Raw genomic sequence first — 14,565 nt, forward strand, 5'->3', positions numbered from 1 at the left:
ACAAGACAGAGAAGTATCTTATTGGTGAGGTCTGACTGCTGTGACCCCTTGTGATCTCGAAAAGGATTCCTAAAACTCAACTGTATGAGATATGAACGCTGCTGCTCCATTCACTGTCTGTGGGAAAGATGGCGCTCTATCTTCAGCAGTCCCATCACATCCCAGGGCTAGATTCACAGCTTACGCTGCTCAATACTGCTCTATAATGTTCTCCATGCTGTTGCTGCAGAGGGTGTAATTTTGAGTTATAGGGAAGTGCATGTGCAGTGTATGGAGACATCATAGCAGATAGTCTACACCAGTGGTCTCCAAACTGAGGACCTCCAGATGTTGCAGAACTACAATGCCTAGGCCAGTGTTTCCCAACCAGGGTGCCTCCAGCTGTTGCAAAACTACAACTCCCTGCATGTCCGGACATGCTGGGAGTTAGTTTTGCAGCATGTGGCGGTTCACAGTTTGGAGACATCTGGCCTACACTTTCTAGCTCGGGGGCAGCCGAACATTAAAGGGGGGGAATAGGGGATAAGATATCTGATTGCAGGGGTTCGGCTTATGGGAACCACCACGATCTCCAGCGCGGCATCCCAGTCATCCAGTGCACAGAGCGAACGCCGGTCCGTGCCGTATGACAGGCGACCACAGCAGTTACACCCCCTCCATTCACGTCTATAGGATTAGGCACATGACTGTGGCGCAGCCGTATACAGCAGTCACCCCCCTCCATTCATGTCTATAGGAGGGGGCATGACGACTGTGGCGTAGCCGTATACAGCAGTCACCCCCTCCATTCATGTCTATAGGAGGGGGCATGACGACTGTGGCGTAGCCGTATACAGCAGTCACCCCCTCCATTCATGTCTATAGGAGGGGGCATGACGACTGTGGTGCAGCCGTATACAGCAGTCACCCCCTCCATTCATGTCTATAGGAGGGGGCATGATGACTGTGGTGCAGCTGTATACAGCAGTCACCCCCCCCCCTCCATTCATGTCTATAGGAGGGGGCATGATGACTGTGGCGCAGCCGTATACAGCAGTCACCCCCCTCCATTCATGTCTATAGGAGGGGGCATGATGACTGTGGTGCAGCCGTATACAGCAGTCACCCCCCTCCATTCATGTCTATAGGAGGGGGCATGATGACTGTGGCGCAGCCGTATACAGCAGTCACCCCCCTCCATTCATGTCTATAGGAGGGGGCATGATGACTGTGGTGCAGCCGTATACAGCAGTCACCCCCTCCATTCATGTCTATAGGAGGGGGCATGACGACTGTGGTGCAGCCGTATACAGCAGTCACTCCCCCTCCCATAGACGTGATTGGAGGGGACGGAACGGCTGTGGTCATCACGAACATAAATGTTTAGAGCGCTGGAGTGGAGGCCCTGAGATCGCGCGGGCTCCCAGTGGCCGGACCCCCCCATGATCAGACATCGTTTTCTCTATCCATTGAATAGGGGAAAAGATGTCTAGGGGGCGGAGTACCCCTTTTAAAGATGGAGCCTTCAGGACATTATTTTCTCAATGTTTGTTTCAGGTTTCCCCATTTTAATCTTTCGCGGTCTCTTTCTAGATGCCTGAAGAAGAAGCGTTCTGTGTGTTTGTGAAGTTAATGCAGGACTATCGCCTGCGGGAGCTCTTTAAGCCCAGTATGGCGGAGCTGGGACTCTGCATGTATCAGTTCGAGTGTATGATTCAGGTGAGAGTCACATCCAGGACATCTCCACTCCATCAGTCACTGGGAATCACCTGTATTATGCATCACTGCGGAATGTGGTTTGTTACCATATTGTCTTAACCCCTTAAGGACTCGGACCATTTTCACCTTAAGGACCAGGCCAATTTTTTATTTTTGCGTTTTTTTTCTCCTCCCCTTCTAAAATTCATAACTTTTATATTTCCATTCCCAGACCCATATGAGGGCTTCTTTTTTGCGTGACCAGTTGCACTTTGTAATGACATCACTCATCTTACCCCAAAATGTATGGTATACCCCCAAAATAATTTTTTGTGTAAGGAAATGTACCGTATTTTTCGCCCTATAGGACGCACTGGCATATAAGACGCACCCTATTTTTAGGTGCAAAATCTAAAAAATTAAAGATTTTGAACCCAATAGTGGTCTTCAACCTGCGGGCCTCCATATGTTGCAAAACTACAACTCCCAGCATGCCCGGACAGCCGTTGGCTGTCCGGGCATGCTGGGAGTTGTAGTTTTGCAACATCTGGAGGTCCGCAGATTGAAGACCACTGCATAGGAGGTAATACTCACGTGTCCCCGCCGCTCCGGACCTGTCACCGCTGCCCTGGATGTCGCTCCATCGCTGTCGCCGCGTCCCCGTCGCTCCGGAGCGTCTCTGCTGCCGGCCGGGTATCCTCACTCTCCGTCACCGCCATCACGTCGTTACGCACGCCGACGCACGTGTGATGACAAGGAAGGAGAGCGCCGGCCATACAGGGGATCCCTGAGCGGAGAAGACACAGAGGAGGCAGGTAAGGTCCCTCCCGGTGTCCTGTAAGCACTAACCCAGCTATTCAGTCGGGCTGTTCGGGACCGCCGCGGTGAAATCCCGAACAGCCCGACTGAACAGCCGGGTAAGTGTCACTTTCCCTTCAGACGCGGCGGTCAGCTTTGATCGCCGCGTCTGAAGGGTTAATACAGGGCATCACCGCGATCGGTGATGTCCTGTATTAGCCGCGGGTCCCGGCCGTTGATGGCCGCAGGGACCGCCGCGATAGGGGTGTATTCGCCGTATAAGACGCACCAACTTTTTTCCCCCCAGTTTTGGGGAAGAAAAAGTGCGTCTTATATGGCGAAAAATACAGTAAACGAAAATCATAATTTACCAAATTTTTTTGTGTGTGGGGGGGGGGGGGGGTCGTTTTCTCGCTGTACACTTTATGGTAAAAAAAAAATACATGTTTTCTTTATTCTCTGGGTCAATACGATTAAAATGATACCCGTGGTTACATATACATTTCTATTATTAGATTTTTAAAAAAAATTAAAATTAAAATACGATGCCATAAAGTCAAACAGATTTGTAAATGAAATAAAGGTGAAATGGAGTGGCTCTTGTTTCAATCCTGCCCAATATAGACCTGGGCTGCCCAATCCGTACATCTATACCCACGGTGCAGAAGGAAAATGTATAATTAATAAAAGGAATGTTGGGACTCAAGGTCAAGGATTTAAGGACACAAGATATAAATAAAATATTTGAATGAATTAATTCTATAAATAATACATATATGTACAGGGATACCAATAACTCCCAGGGCCCTTGTGTAGTTATTGTAATCACTAAATATAGAAATATAATAGATACAAATATAAAATGGTATATAAAAAAGTAATTAAAATAATAATGATAGGACACCTATAAATATTAATAACACAAAATCCAAAGATCAATTAGTCCTGCAATAAAACCATCCAGAGAATTGTCCCAAAATCGCTGATGTAACAAATGACAATCAGATTGCGGTATCCTATAGCAACAGTCAGAGGTACCACTAGCAACAGTCTGTGCGGTATAGTATCGGTAGGTGCGGTATAGTATCGGTAGGTGCGGTATAGTATCGGTAGGTGCGGTATAGTATCGGTAGGTGCGGTATAGTATCGGTAGGTGCGGTATAGTATCGGTAGGTGCGGTATAGTATCGGTAGGTGCGGTATAGTATCGGTAGGTGCGGTATAGTATCGGTAGGTGCGGTATAGTATCGGTAGGTGCGGTATAGTATCGGTAGGTGCGGTATAGTATCGGTAGGTGCGGTATAGTATCGGTAGGTGCGGTATAGTATCGGTAGGTGCGGTATAGTATCGGTAGGTGCGGTATAGTATCGGTAGGTGCGGTATAGTATCGGTAGGTGCGGTATAGTATCGGTAGGTGCGGTATAGTATCGGTAGGTGCGGTATAGTATCGGTAGGTGCGGTATAGTATCGGTAGGTGCGGTATAGTATCGGTAGGTGCGGTATAGTATCGGTAGGTGCGGTATAGTATCGGTAGGTGCGGTATAGTATCGGTAGGTGCGGTATAGTATCGGTAGGTGCGGTATAGTATCGGTAGGTGCGGTATAGTATCGGTAGGTGCGGTATAGTATCGGTGTGCTTTAGATAGGATTCAGATGAATGACTAGTGCTGGGCGATATCACCAAAAATGAGTATCACTATTTTTCTAATGTATCACGGTATTTCACTGTGTTTTTATTTTTATTTTTTTTACATTGAGACTTGCATTGAGGGGACGTAGCGGAACTAAATGATCTGAACACTGGGGCAGTGGAGTACCCTTTTAAATAGATGTAACAAACAACCCTACAGCCTCCAGCTGTTGCAAAACTACAACTCCCAGCATGTTGGACTATATAGTAGTGTATAGTATACGTCAGTGTTTCCCAACTAGGGAAACTTTTTGTTTTTTAAATCAACTGGCGCCAGAAAGTTAAACAGATTTGTAAATTACTTCTATTAAAAAATCTTAATCCTTCCAGTACTTATTAGCTGCTGAATACTACAGAGGAAATTCTTTTCTTTTTGGAACCCAGAGGTCTCTGCTGACATCTTGAACAGAGAGCTCTCTGCTGACATCACGAACACAGTGCTCTCTGCTGACATCTCTGTCCATTTTAGGAACTGTCCAGAGTAGGAGAAAATCCCCATAGAAAACATATGCTGCTCTGGACAGTTCTTAAAATGGACAGAGATGTCAGCAGAGAGCACTGTGGTCGTGATGTCAGCAGAGAGCTCTGTGTTCCAAAAAGAAAAGAATTTCCTCTGTAGTATTCAGCAGCTAATAAGTACTGGAAGGATTAAGATTTTTAATATAAGCAATTTACAAATCTGTTTAACTTTCTGGCACCAGTTGATTTGGGGGAAAAAAAAACAAACACCGAAGTACCCCTTTAAAGGGGTACTTTTTGTTCCGAACGCTTGGAGTGGGCGGCGGGGGCCCGCACCCAGCGTTCTAAACAAATGCTGGGTGCTGCACAGAGATCGCGGGGTCCCAGCTGCGGGACCCCCACGATCAAACGTCTTATCCCCTATTCTTTGGATTGGGGATAAGATGTCTAGGGGGGGAGAACCCCTTTAAGTCTTAGGTTTCTCAATTTTTTATATACTTTTCTTCTTTTAAATATTAAGCGTTTTGACTTTTAGATAAGATACATTGTATTTGTGTTGTACGGTTTATAAATGACTGGAATGTTTTTCTTCTGATTATTCCGTATACATACTGTACATTATTTCCCATATTAATAGTCGCCATATTTCCTGTTTTTTTCCCTTATTTTTTCAGGAGCAGCTGCCGGAGCTTTTTGTGCACTTTCAAGCCCAGAGTTTTCATACCTCCATGTACGCATCTTCCTGGTTTTTGACAATTTTTCTTACAAGTTTTCCACTACCGATCGCCACCAGAATATTTGATATATTTATGTTAGAGGTAAGAACCACAATGAATCGCAAACACCTCTATGGATGTCCCCACTGGTACTGACGTGGATACTCAAGTAATGTTTTCTATAATGCTTTTATAGTATTTTATACACTTTTATTGTAGACAAGTGCAGGCACATTCATTTTCAGTAATGTCACTTAAACATTTCAAAGGGAAGTTGACCTCAGAAATAGGGTGACATATGGGATATTCCTAACAATAAAAAAAATTAAAAAATGTAAATTAAAATTGGGATCATTAACAAAAAAAAATTTGCGCAAAAAAATTATTTTTTTTAATTAATAAATTTCACTTTGCTTTAAATTTTTGTGAACCACCTAAAGAGTTAATAACATTTGTAAATTTGTAGTTCTGAGTACTTTCAGCGGTGCAGGCTTTTTTATTTTTATTTTTTTTTCATTATAAATGGGGTAACTTACAGGTCCCTTAAATCAATTTTGCTATATTCAGGTTTACATTTATTCGGATTTACAAATAGAGAATTAGAAATTTTGAAATAAAGCAAATTTTTCAGACAATTTGGGAGTTTTTCACAAAAACAACTGAATGTATCAAAAATGCTGCTAATAAAGAACGAGATGTCATAAAAGTAAAAAATAAATAAAATAATAAATAAAAAAAAACTACAATAAGAAAAAATAAAAAGATTAGAAAAGAACACTTTTTTTGTGTATCTGGCTCTAATCAATAAATAAATTAAAATGATTATTTTTAATAAGAAGTAAAAAGAATTATAGTAAAATAATTATTTAATAATAATAATAATAATAATAATAATAATAATAATAATAATAATAATAATAATTATAATAATAAAAAATAAAAAAATACTATTATAATTTTTTTAATATCATTATTACTAATAAGTTTTACTATACTTTTTTTATTAATACCGTATATACTCGAGTATAAGCAGACCCGAGTATAAGCCGAGACCCCTAATTTCAACCCAAAATCCCAGGAAAAGTTATTGACTCGAGTATAAGCCTAGGGTGGGAAATGCATCATCCCCCCCCTGTCATCATCCAGACCCGTCATTAACATCCTCATCATCATCCCCTTGTCGTCATCCCACACATCCCCCCCTTCATCATCCCCTTATCATCCCACACATCCCCCCTTCATCATCCCCTTATCATCCCACACATCCCCCCTTCATCATCCCCTTATCATCCCACACATCCCCCCTTCATCATCCCCTTATCATCCCACACATCCCCCCTTCATCATCCCCTTATCATCCCACACATCCCCCCTTCATCATCCCCTTGTCATCATTCGCCCTCAGTGGTCTTCAACCTGCGGACCTCCAGAGGTTTCAAAACTACAACTCCCAGCAAGCCCGGGCAGCCATCGGCTGTCCGGGCTTGCTGGGAGTTGTAGTTTTGAAACCTCCGGAGGTCCGCAGGTTGAAGACCACTGCGGCCTTCGACATCATCCAGCCCCCTCTCACCCCCCTTTAGTTCTGAGTACTCACCTCCGCTCGGCGCTGGTCCGGTCCTGCAGGACTGTCCGGTGAGGAGGTGGTCCGGTGAGGAGGTGGTCCGGGCTGCTATCTTCACCGGGGGCGCCTCTTCTCCGCGCTTCCGGCCCGGAATAGAGGCGTTGCCTTGACAACGACGCAGAAGTACGTTGGCAATGAACGCACCTCTGCGTCGTTGTCAAGGCAACGTGACTATTCTGAGGCCGGGCCCGAAGCGCTTAGAAGAGGCCTCCCCGGTGAAGATAGCAGCCCGGAACCACTATCCCACCGGACGACCTCCTCACCGGACAGCCCTGCAGCACCGGACCAGCGCCGAGCGGAGGTGAGTACTGTACAGAACTAAAGGGGGTGAGAGGGGGCTGGATGATGTCGAAGGCCGCAGTGGTCTTCACCCTGCGGACCTCCGGAGGTTTCAAAACTACAACTCCCAGCAAGCCCGGACAGCCGATGGCTGGCCGGGCTTGCTGGGAGTTGTAGTTTTGAAACCTCTGGAGGTCCGCAGGTTGAAGACCACTGCGGGTGGGGGAGTTCACTCGAGTATAAGCCGAGGGGGGTGTTTTCAGCACGAAAAATCGTGCTGAAAAACTCGGCTTATACTCGAGTATATACGGTAATTTGTATTTATTTGATTGGAAAAATCTAATTAAATATGAATAATGCTAATTAAAAAATATAAATGTGGTTTTTATTTTGTATAAATAGTAATAAAAAGTAATTAATAATTATAAAAAAATCTATGCGATATATTACACGATACTTTAAGTTCCCTATGAAATTGCCCTCCTTCTTTACTGTCCACCTCTTGATTTGACATTAAAACCGTATTCATGATGAACCCCCCATTATCATAGACCACCACTTTTAGATCGGAGCCAGGGCGTCAGCAGGAAGCTGCAGCATTTCTCCTACAGCGTCCTCTGCAGCCAAAATGTCGTAAAGCGCGTGTCTGTATTGTGGCTGGTAGAGGACGGGATCGGGAACCCCTGTAATGTCCATAAAAAGGCACAAAGAGAAGTTTTCTTTTATTATCATAGTGAAACAGGGAAGCGGAATCGCACGTTACATTAGCTGCGGACACCGATCCCTTTTCTTTTATTCTCAGGGTTTAGAGATTGTGTTTCGGGTCGGCCTCGCTGTTCTTCAGATGAACCAGGCAGAACTGATGCAGCTGGATATGGAAGGGATGTTACAGGTAACATTATGGGTTTCTATTCTGAAGTAATTATATAAAATAAAAATCCTATATGGATAAAACAAACCCTGTGTGTTTCCTAATTAGTGTGCCTCCAGCTGTTGCAAAACTAAAAATCCCAGCATGCCCGGACAGCCGAAGGCTGTCCGGGCATGCTGGGAGTTTTAGTTTTGCAACAGCTGGAGGCACACTGGTTGCCAAACACTGCTGTAGATGGTAAACACTGAGACTGCCCCAAGTGGTGGACCTGTAAAATGTCAACTTGTAATTGTCTTTGCATTACTTTGACTTTTATTAAAGGAGTACTATGGCGCGTCAATGCAGAGAATGCTATAGGTCAATGGCACAGATGTCAACATTAAAAGGAGTACTATGACACTTTTTTTTATTTTTTATTTTTTAATTAACCCTCCGTGTCCAGGCTGCAAAATGAAACAAAACAAATTTTAACTCACCTGCCTACGTTTCCCTGTTGCTCCAATGTCTGTGTCCCGTTCTCTAGTCCCTGTCTTCTTCCGCTTCCTGCGGGTCGGTGAGTCACGATGCTCTCAGCGCATCCCCAGCCGCAGCGGGACATTGCTTTTGCCGGTGATATGCGGAGAGCAGCGGGACTCACCAACCCGCAGGAAGCGGAAGAAGACAGGGACCAGAGAACGGGACACAGACATTGGAGCAACAGGGAAACGTAGGCAGGTGAGTTAAAAATTTGTCTTGTTTCATTTTGCAGGCTGGGCACGGAGGGTTAATTAAAAAAAATAAATAAATAAAAAGCGCCATAGTACTCCTTTTTAATCTTGACATCTTTGTCATTGACCTATAGCATTCTCTGCATTGATGAGATTGACTTCTTTACATCTCTGCATTTGTGGGGTTGACTTATATTGGTCTCTGGATTGGTGGGATTGACTTATATAGGTCTCTGGATTGGTGGGATTGATTTATATAGGTCTCTGGATTGGTGGGATTGATTTATATAGGTCTCTGGATTGGTGGGATTGATTTATATAGGTCTCTGGATTGGTGGGATTGACTTGTATAGGTCTCTGGATTGGTGGGATTGACTTGTATAGGTCTCTGGATTGGTGGGATTGACTTATATTGGTCTCTGGATTGGTGGGATTGATTTATTTTGGTCTCTGCAGTGGTGAGATTGACATATATCTGTCTTGGCTTTGGTGTAATAGTTTTGTTTCCTTTTGCAGCACTTTCAGAAGGTCATTCCGCATCAGTTTGATGGAGGTCCTGAGAAGATGATTCAAGCTGCTTACCAAGTAAAATACAATGCAAAAAAGATGAAAAAGTAGGTGGTTTCCTTACAGCAAGTGCATTATAATAGAAAGTTAAAGGCAAAACAAACCAACCTGTGTGCTATGTCAAAAAGTATAACTCAATAGTGTTATTAGCCATAGTGCTGCTTTAGCATCTTCTGTTTAAGCTTTCTCTTCATTGTAAGCTGTTATGTCACGTCACAGCCTGTGAAAGTAGTCTCTTTCATCCCTATCCCCCCCCCCCCCCATTTCCTCCTGTCAGAACAGGGGCATGAGACCAGTTATGTGAAGGGGGAAGCAGGTATTACTGCTCATTAGTTTGACTTATGAGATAAGGCAGCAGTAAACCTTTTTTGAAGGAAAGGTCTATGGCCCAGATTAATCAAACTGTGAGAAAAAAAATTAAGTTTTTTTTTTTTGTTTTGTTTTTTCCCCCACAGCAACCAATCACAGCTCAGGTTTCACTACTTTGTTAGCTGAGTTGTGATTGGCTGCTGTGGGAAAATTACTCTTTCTCTCACACAGTTTAATAAATCTGGGCCTATGACTGAAAGGCTTCCTGCTGCCTTATCTAATGAGTCTGATGAGCAGTAATAACAGCTGCCTACTTCCCTGCACTGGTCTCATCCCAATCTGACACGAGGGGAGGGGGGCAGCAGGTAATGGCGCAGTCTGCTCTTTACAACTTGTGATGTCACAGCTTACAAGGGAGAAGACTGCTGTCTGTTCTAGCTTTTAGGTTGCAGTTGTATGTCTCTTCTGCATGTGGATACAGATGAAAGTGGCGCCCCCTTTTTGCTTGTTTTCCTCGCTTCCAATATCGGTTTGTCCTCAAGTATGAAGGGTTGTGCGGACAAGAACCAGACCAGTGACCTGTAGCTTCAGAAGCCTTTTAGGTGTTTGGTTTTTATAAAGATCTATTTATTTATGTACCAAGTGCGGAAAATACTTCAGCTCGTCTTCTCTATCCTATTGCTCATGATAGATTTTTGTTTTATTTCAGGTTAGAAAAAGAATACACTACAATAAAGACAAAAGAGATGGAAGAGCAAGTGGAAATCAAGGTATAAAAATATTAAATACTGATCAATGTTAATAGCATAAAAAAATATAAAAATATTTAGCACTGGGCAGATGGCCGTAGTGTTAAAGGATAGTCCAGCTCTTCACTTCTTATACCCGATCTACAGGATAGGAGATAAGTGTCTGATTGCGGAGGGTCTGATAGTTGGGACTCCCTGCAATCTCCTGCGCACGTAGTGGGGTTATCATGCATTTCTATGGTAGAGCCGGAAACACATGACTACAGCACTTGTGTACCTCTGGCTCTCCATTAGAGATTTATCAAGGGAGCGTGTCAACAGCGCTCCATGCACAAGGCGAGACGGGGTGCAGTCTCCTCGTGCACAGAATAACTCTGCGCCCCCCCCCCCCCCCAGTTAACTTTTCAGTGCACCGATACAGTTTAAAGTACTATCCAACCCTCCCCCCCTCCCCATTTCATCCCCCTCAATATAGTGCTGGGGTATTGGCGGGACATTAAAAAAACCTAATGCGCATCTATCCCTTGTCCCCCGTAAGTCTTCTGCAGATCCCGTTCTCTGGGCAGTCCTGTTGTCTTCTGTGCATTCTCCTTCACAATCGGCTGTTTTCAGGACCTTCCTGGTCGACCAGTTACTGGCTGACACATGACACTGCTGGGGCCACTGATTGGCGGAGCAGGAAGGTCCTACAGCTACTTGTCATGGGCACAGAAGACTCCATGACTGCTTGAAGGAGAACAGGATCAGATAAACACTCAACCTGGGCTCGGTGAGCGTCATGGGTTTTAATTATTCCCTGCAGCCCAGCACCATATTACACACACAGCGCGGTTTAAAGGGTTATTCAGAATAAGAAATACTTATCCTATCCACATGATAGAGGGATAAGTTTTGTTTTTCCAAACCGTTGTGCCTCCAGCTGTTGTGTAACTACAACTCCCGGGGTGGTCTTGGCTATTGCACTTCCCACAATCTGACGCCTATTCTCTATCCTCTTAAATCTGTAATTTTTCTGTTTTGTCGTTCAGAGGTTGCGCACAGAGAACCGGCTGCTGAAGCAACGCATCGAAACCTTGGAGAAGGTAAGACTTTATACACATTTTGATCCAGGGGCTGATAGATTTGGCATTTTTAGGGCCTGTTGACATTTCACAAATGATGTTAATGTAAATATTTGTTTCATCTTTAATAAAGTAGCATAGTGGGGCGGTTATTACACTTACACCGCGTGTCCTTTAATACGGGTTTAGCAGATGTTCTGTGCACAGTCCGAGGCCACAGACAATAACTACTGCTGCTGTGTAAGCCCTTATGTCACTATATTGACGAAAAAATAAAAAAGTTGAAGGGGTTCTCTGCCCCTAGACATCTTATCAACCATCCAATCAGATGTCTGATGGCAGGGGTCCTGGGGCTGTGGACCCCCGCGATCTTGGTTACGGCACCATAGACATCCAGTACACAGAACAAACTTTGCTCCGTGCAGGATGACTGGCTATATGAGGCAGAGGCTCATGAGGTCACGCCCCGCTCGTGATGTCACGTGCCACGCCCCCTCAATGCAAACTTATGGGAGGGGGCGTAGCTGTGACTTCACGAGCCTCCGGCGCTGCACCCGATGCACTAAACGAACGCCGGGAGATCGCGGGCGTCCACAGTGGCGGAGCCCCCACTATCAGACATCTTATCCCCTATTCTTTGGATAGGGGATAGGGATAAGATGTCTAGGGAGGGAGAACCCCTTTAAAGCTATTGAGATGAAACGATGGAAAAAATGGTTTGAGCAGGAAGATAAAGCAATTTGTTTGGTCGCTAAGAGGTTAAAGGGGTAATCCACTGGAAAACGTAATTTTTTTTTTTTTATTAATCAACTGGTGCTAGAAATTACTTCTATTAAAAAATCTTAATGCTTCCAGTACTACTTAGCTGCTGAATACTACAGCGGAAATTCTTTTCTTTTTGGAACACAGAGCTCTCTGCTGACATCATGAGCACAGTGCTCTCTGCTGACATCTCTGTCCATTTTAGGAACTGTCCAGAGTAGGAGAAAATCCCCATAGCAAACATATGCTGCTCCGGACAGTTCCTAAAATGGACAGAGATGTCAGCAGAGAGCACTGTGCTCGTGATGTCAGCAGAGAGATCTGTGTTCCAAAAAGAAAAGAACTTCCTCTGTAGTATTCAGCAGCTAATAAGTACTGGAAGGATTAAGATTTTTTTTAAAGAAGTAATTTACAAATCTGTTTAACGGGGCGTGACATCATGAGGGGGTGGGGCTATTATGCCACGAGCTCCCGGGTTCGGAACAGTTTGTTCCAAACGCTGAGAAGCGAAGTACCCCCTGCCCCCTACGGACCAATTGCTGTTCATTTGCGAGTCTCCTACATGGGAATGATTCAGGCCAATCTTACATCACGTCAGTGACTCGGGGGCCAGTAGACGAGCCCCGATATGCCATGAAGGAAATGGGGGTCACACAGTATTGAGATTATATTTTATTGCATCTATTTTAATGATGACAGATAAAGCCTTAGTGTAAGGCAGTTTCCCATCCAGGGTGCCTTCAGCTGTTGTAAAACTACAACTCCCAGCAACGGCTGTCCGGGCATGCTGGGAGTTTTGTAACAGCTGAAGGCACCCTGGATGGGAAACACTGGTGTAGAACCACATTTTTTTAACGTTTGTCTCGGCTTAGTTTGTCCAACATCTACCACGGGGCACACGTTTACTTAAAAGGGGTTATCCAGGAAAAAACTTTTATATATCAACTGACTCGAAAGTTAAACAGATTTGTAAATTACTTCTATTAAAAAATCTTAATCCTTTCAGTACTTATGAGCTGCTGAAGTTGAGTTGTTCTATTCTGTCTAAGTGCTCTCTGATGACACCTGTCTCGGGAACTGTCCAGAGTAGAAGCAAATCCCCATAGCAAACCTCTTCTACTCTGTGCAGTTCCCGAGACAAGCAGAGATGTCAGCAGAGAGCACTGTTGCCAGACAGAAAAGAACAACTCAACTTCAGCAGCTGATGGTTATTGGAAGGGTTAAGATTTTTTAATAGAAGTAATTTACAAATCTGTTTAACTTTCTCGTGCCAGTTTAAAGGGGTAGTCCAGTGGTGAAAAACGTATCCCCCTATCCTAAGGATAGGGGATAAGTTTGATATCGCGTGGGGTCCAACCGCTGGACACTGCTGCCAGATAGCGGGTGTCGACCATCGCACGAAGCTGCGGCTGACACGCCCCCTCAATACATCGCTATGGCAGAGCTGGAGATTGCCGAAGGCAGCGCTCCGGCTCTGCCATAGAGTTGTATTGAGGGGGCGTGTCAGCCGCTGCTTCGTACGGTGGTCAACACGTCCCCTTCCCGCGGGCTTTCGGGGCCCCGTTCAGCAGATCGCGGGGGGCCCCAGCGGTCAGCCCCCCCCCCCCCCCCCCCCCCCCACCCCCCCCCCCCCCCCCCCCGATCTGAAACTTATCCCCTATCCTTAGGACAGGGTATACATTATTCACCACTGGATATCTCCTTTTAATGTAGTTTAGTAGGTAGTACCCAAAATACACAGAATATACAGTAGTTATTGTTAGACTACATTCTGTCTTGAAAGTGAAAGGGCCGCCATGGTATAGATCAGAGCGCCTGTTTGCCGGTAACTCTCAGTTGTTGTTGCGCCAAAATAAAGTAAATTTATATTTTATTGAATAGAATTTATCGTGCTGATGATTTTCATTGTTGCCCTGTAACAACCAATCACAGCACTTCTTTAATTTCCTTGATAATTGGATGATTTGTGGTGAATGGTTGCTATGGGCAACAAGGACACATTTTCCCTATTATTTTTAACTCTTTTTGTCAGCCTGCAGGCTATGATCTCCACCTCATGTAATCTCACACCTTCCTCCTCTGGAATCTTTGCCCTCGCACAATCCATTTTACCTCCTTTTGAATATTTTAGAATTAATCATTGCACCCGGTCGTATGTTTAGATGATGGCGGTCACAGGTCCCTCTCCTCGGTCTGACCAATCCTCAGCTTCCCCCTTACACGGATAGCGCCCTCCTCTGGTGTTTGGGCACTGACTGGGCCTGGAGTTGGCTTAGGAAATACTGCGCTTGGTCGTGTAGT

The 14,565-nt window shown here is 44.8% G+C and overlaps 1 protein-coding gene across 4 annotated transcripts in view; it reads left to right on the forward strand.

The window, feature by feature from the left end:
- Positions 1 to 14,565, forward strand: part of EVI5 (ecotropic viral integration site 5) — a 132,369-nt gene that overhangs the window by 44,082 nt on the left and 73,722 nt on the right. For all 4 annotated transcript variants that reach the window (XM_056523146.1, XM_056523147.1, XM_056523148.1 and 1 more), the window contains exons 6-11: positions 1,573 to 1,698; positions 5,297 to 5,440; positions 8,041 to 8,130; positions 9,333 to 9,430; positions 10,402 to 10,462; positions 11,470 to 11,523. In XM_056523146.1, coding sequence (XP_056379121.1) covers positions 1,573 to 1,698; positions 5,297 to 5,440; positions 8,041 to 8,130; positions 9,333 to 9,430; positions 10,402 to 10,462; positions 11,470 to 11,523 — 573 coding nt within the window. The remainder of the gene's footprint in view (positions 1 to 1,572; positions 1,699 to 5,296; positions 5,441 to 8,040; positions 8,131 to 9,332; positions 9,431 to 10,401; positions 10,463 to 11,469; positions 11,524 to 14,565) is intronic.

This window comes from Hyla sarda, chromosome 6 (assembly GCF_029499605.1).
Source record: "Hyla sarda isolate aHylSar1 chromosome 6, aHylSar1.hap1, whole genome shotgun sequence".
NCBI classification, from domain to species: Eukaryota; Metazoa; Chordata; class Amphibia; order Anura; family Hylidae; genus Hyla; species Hyla sarda.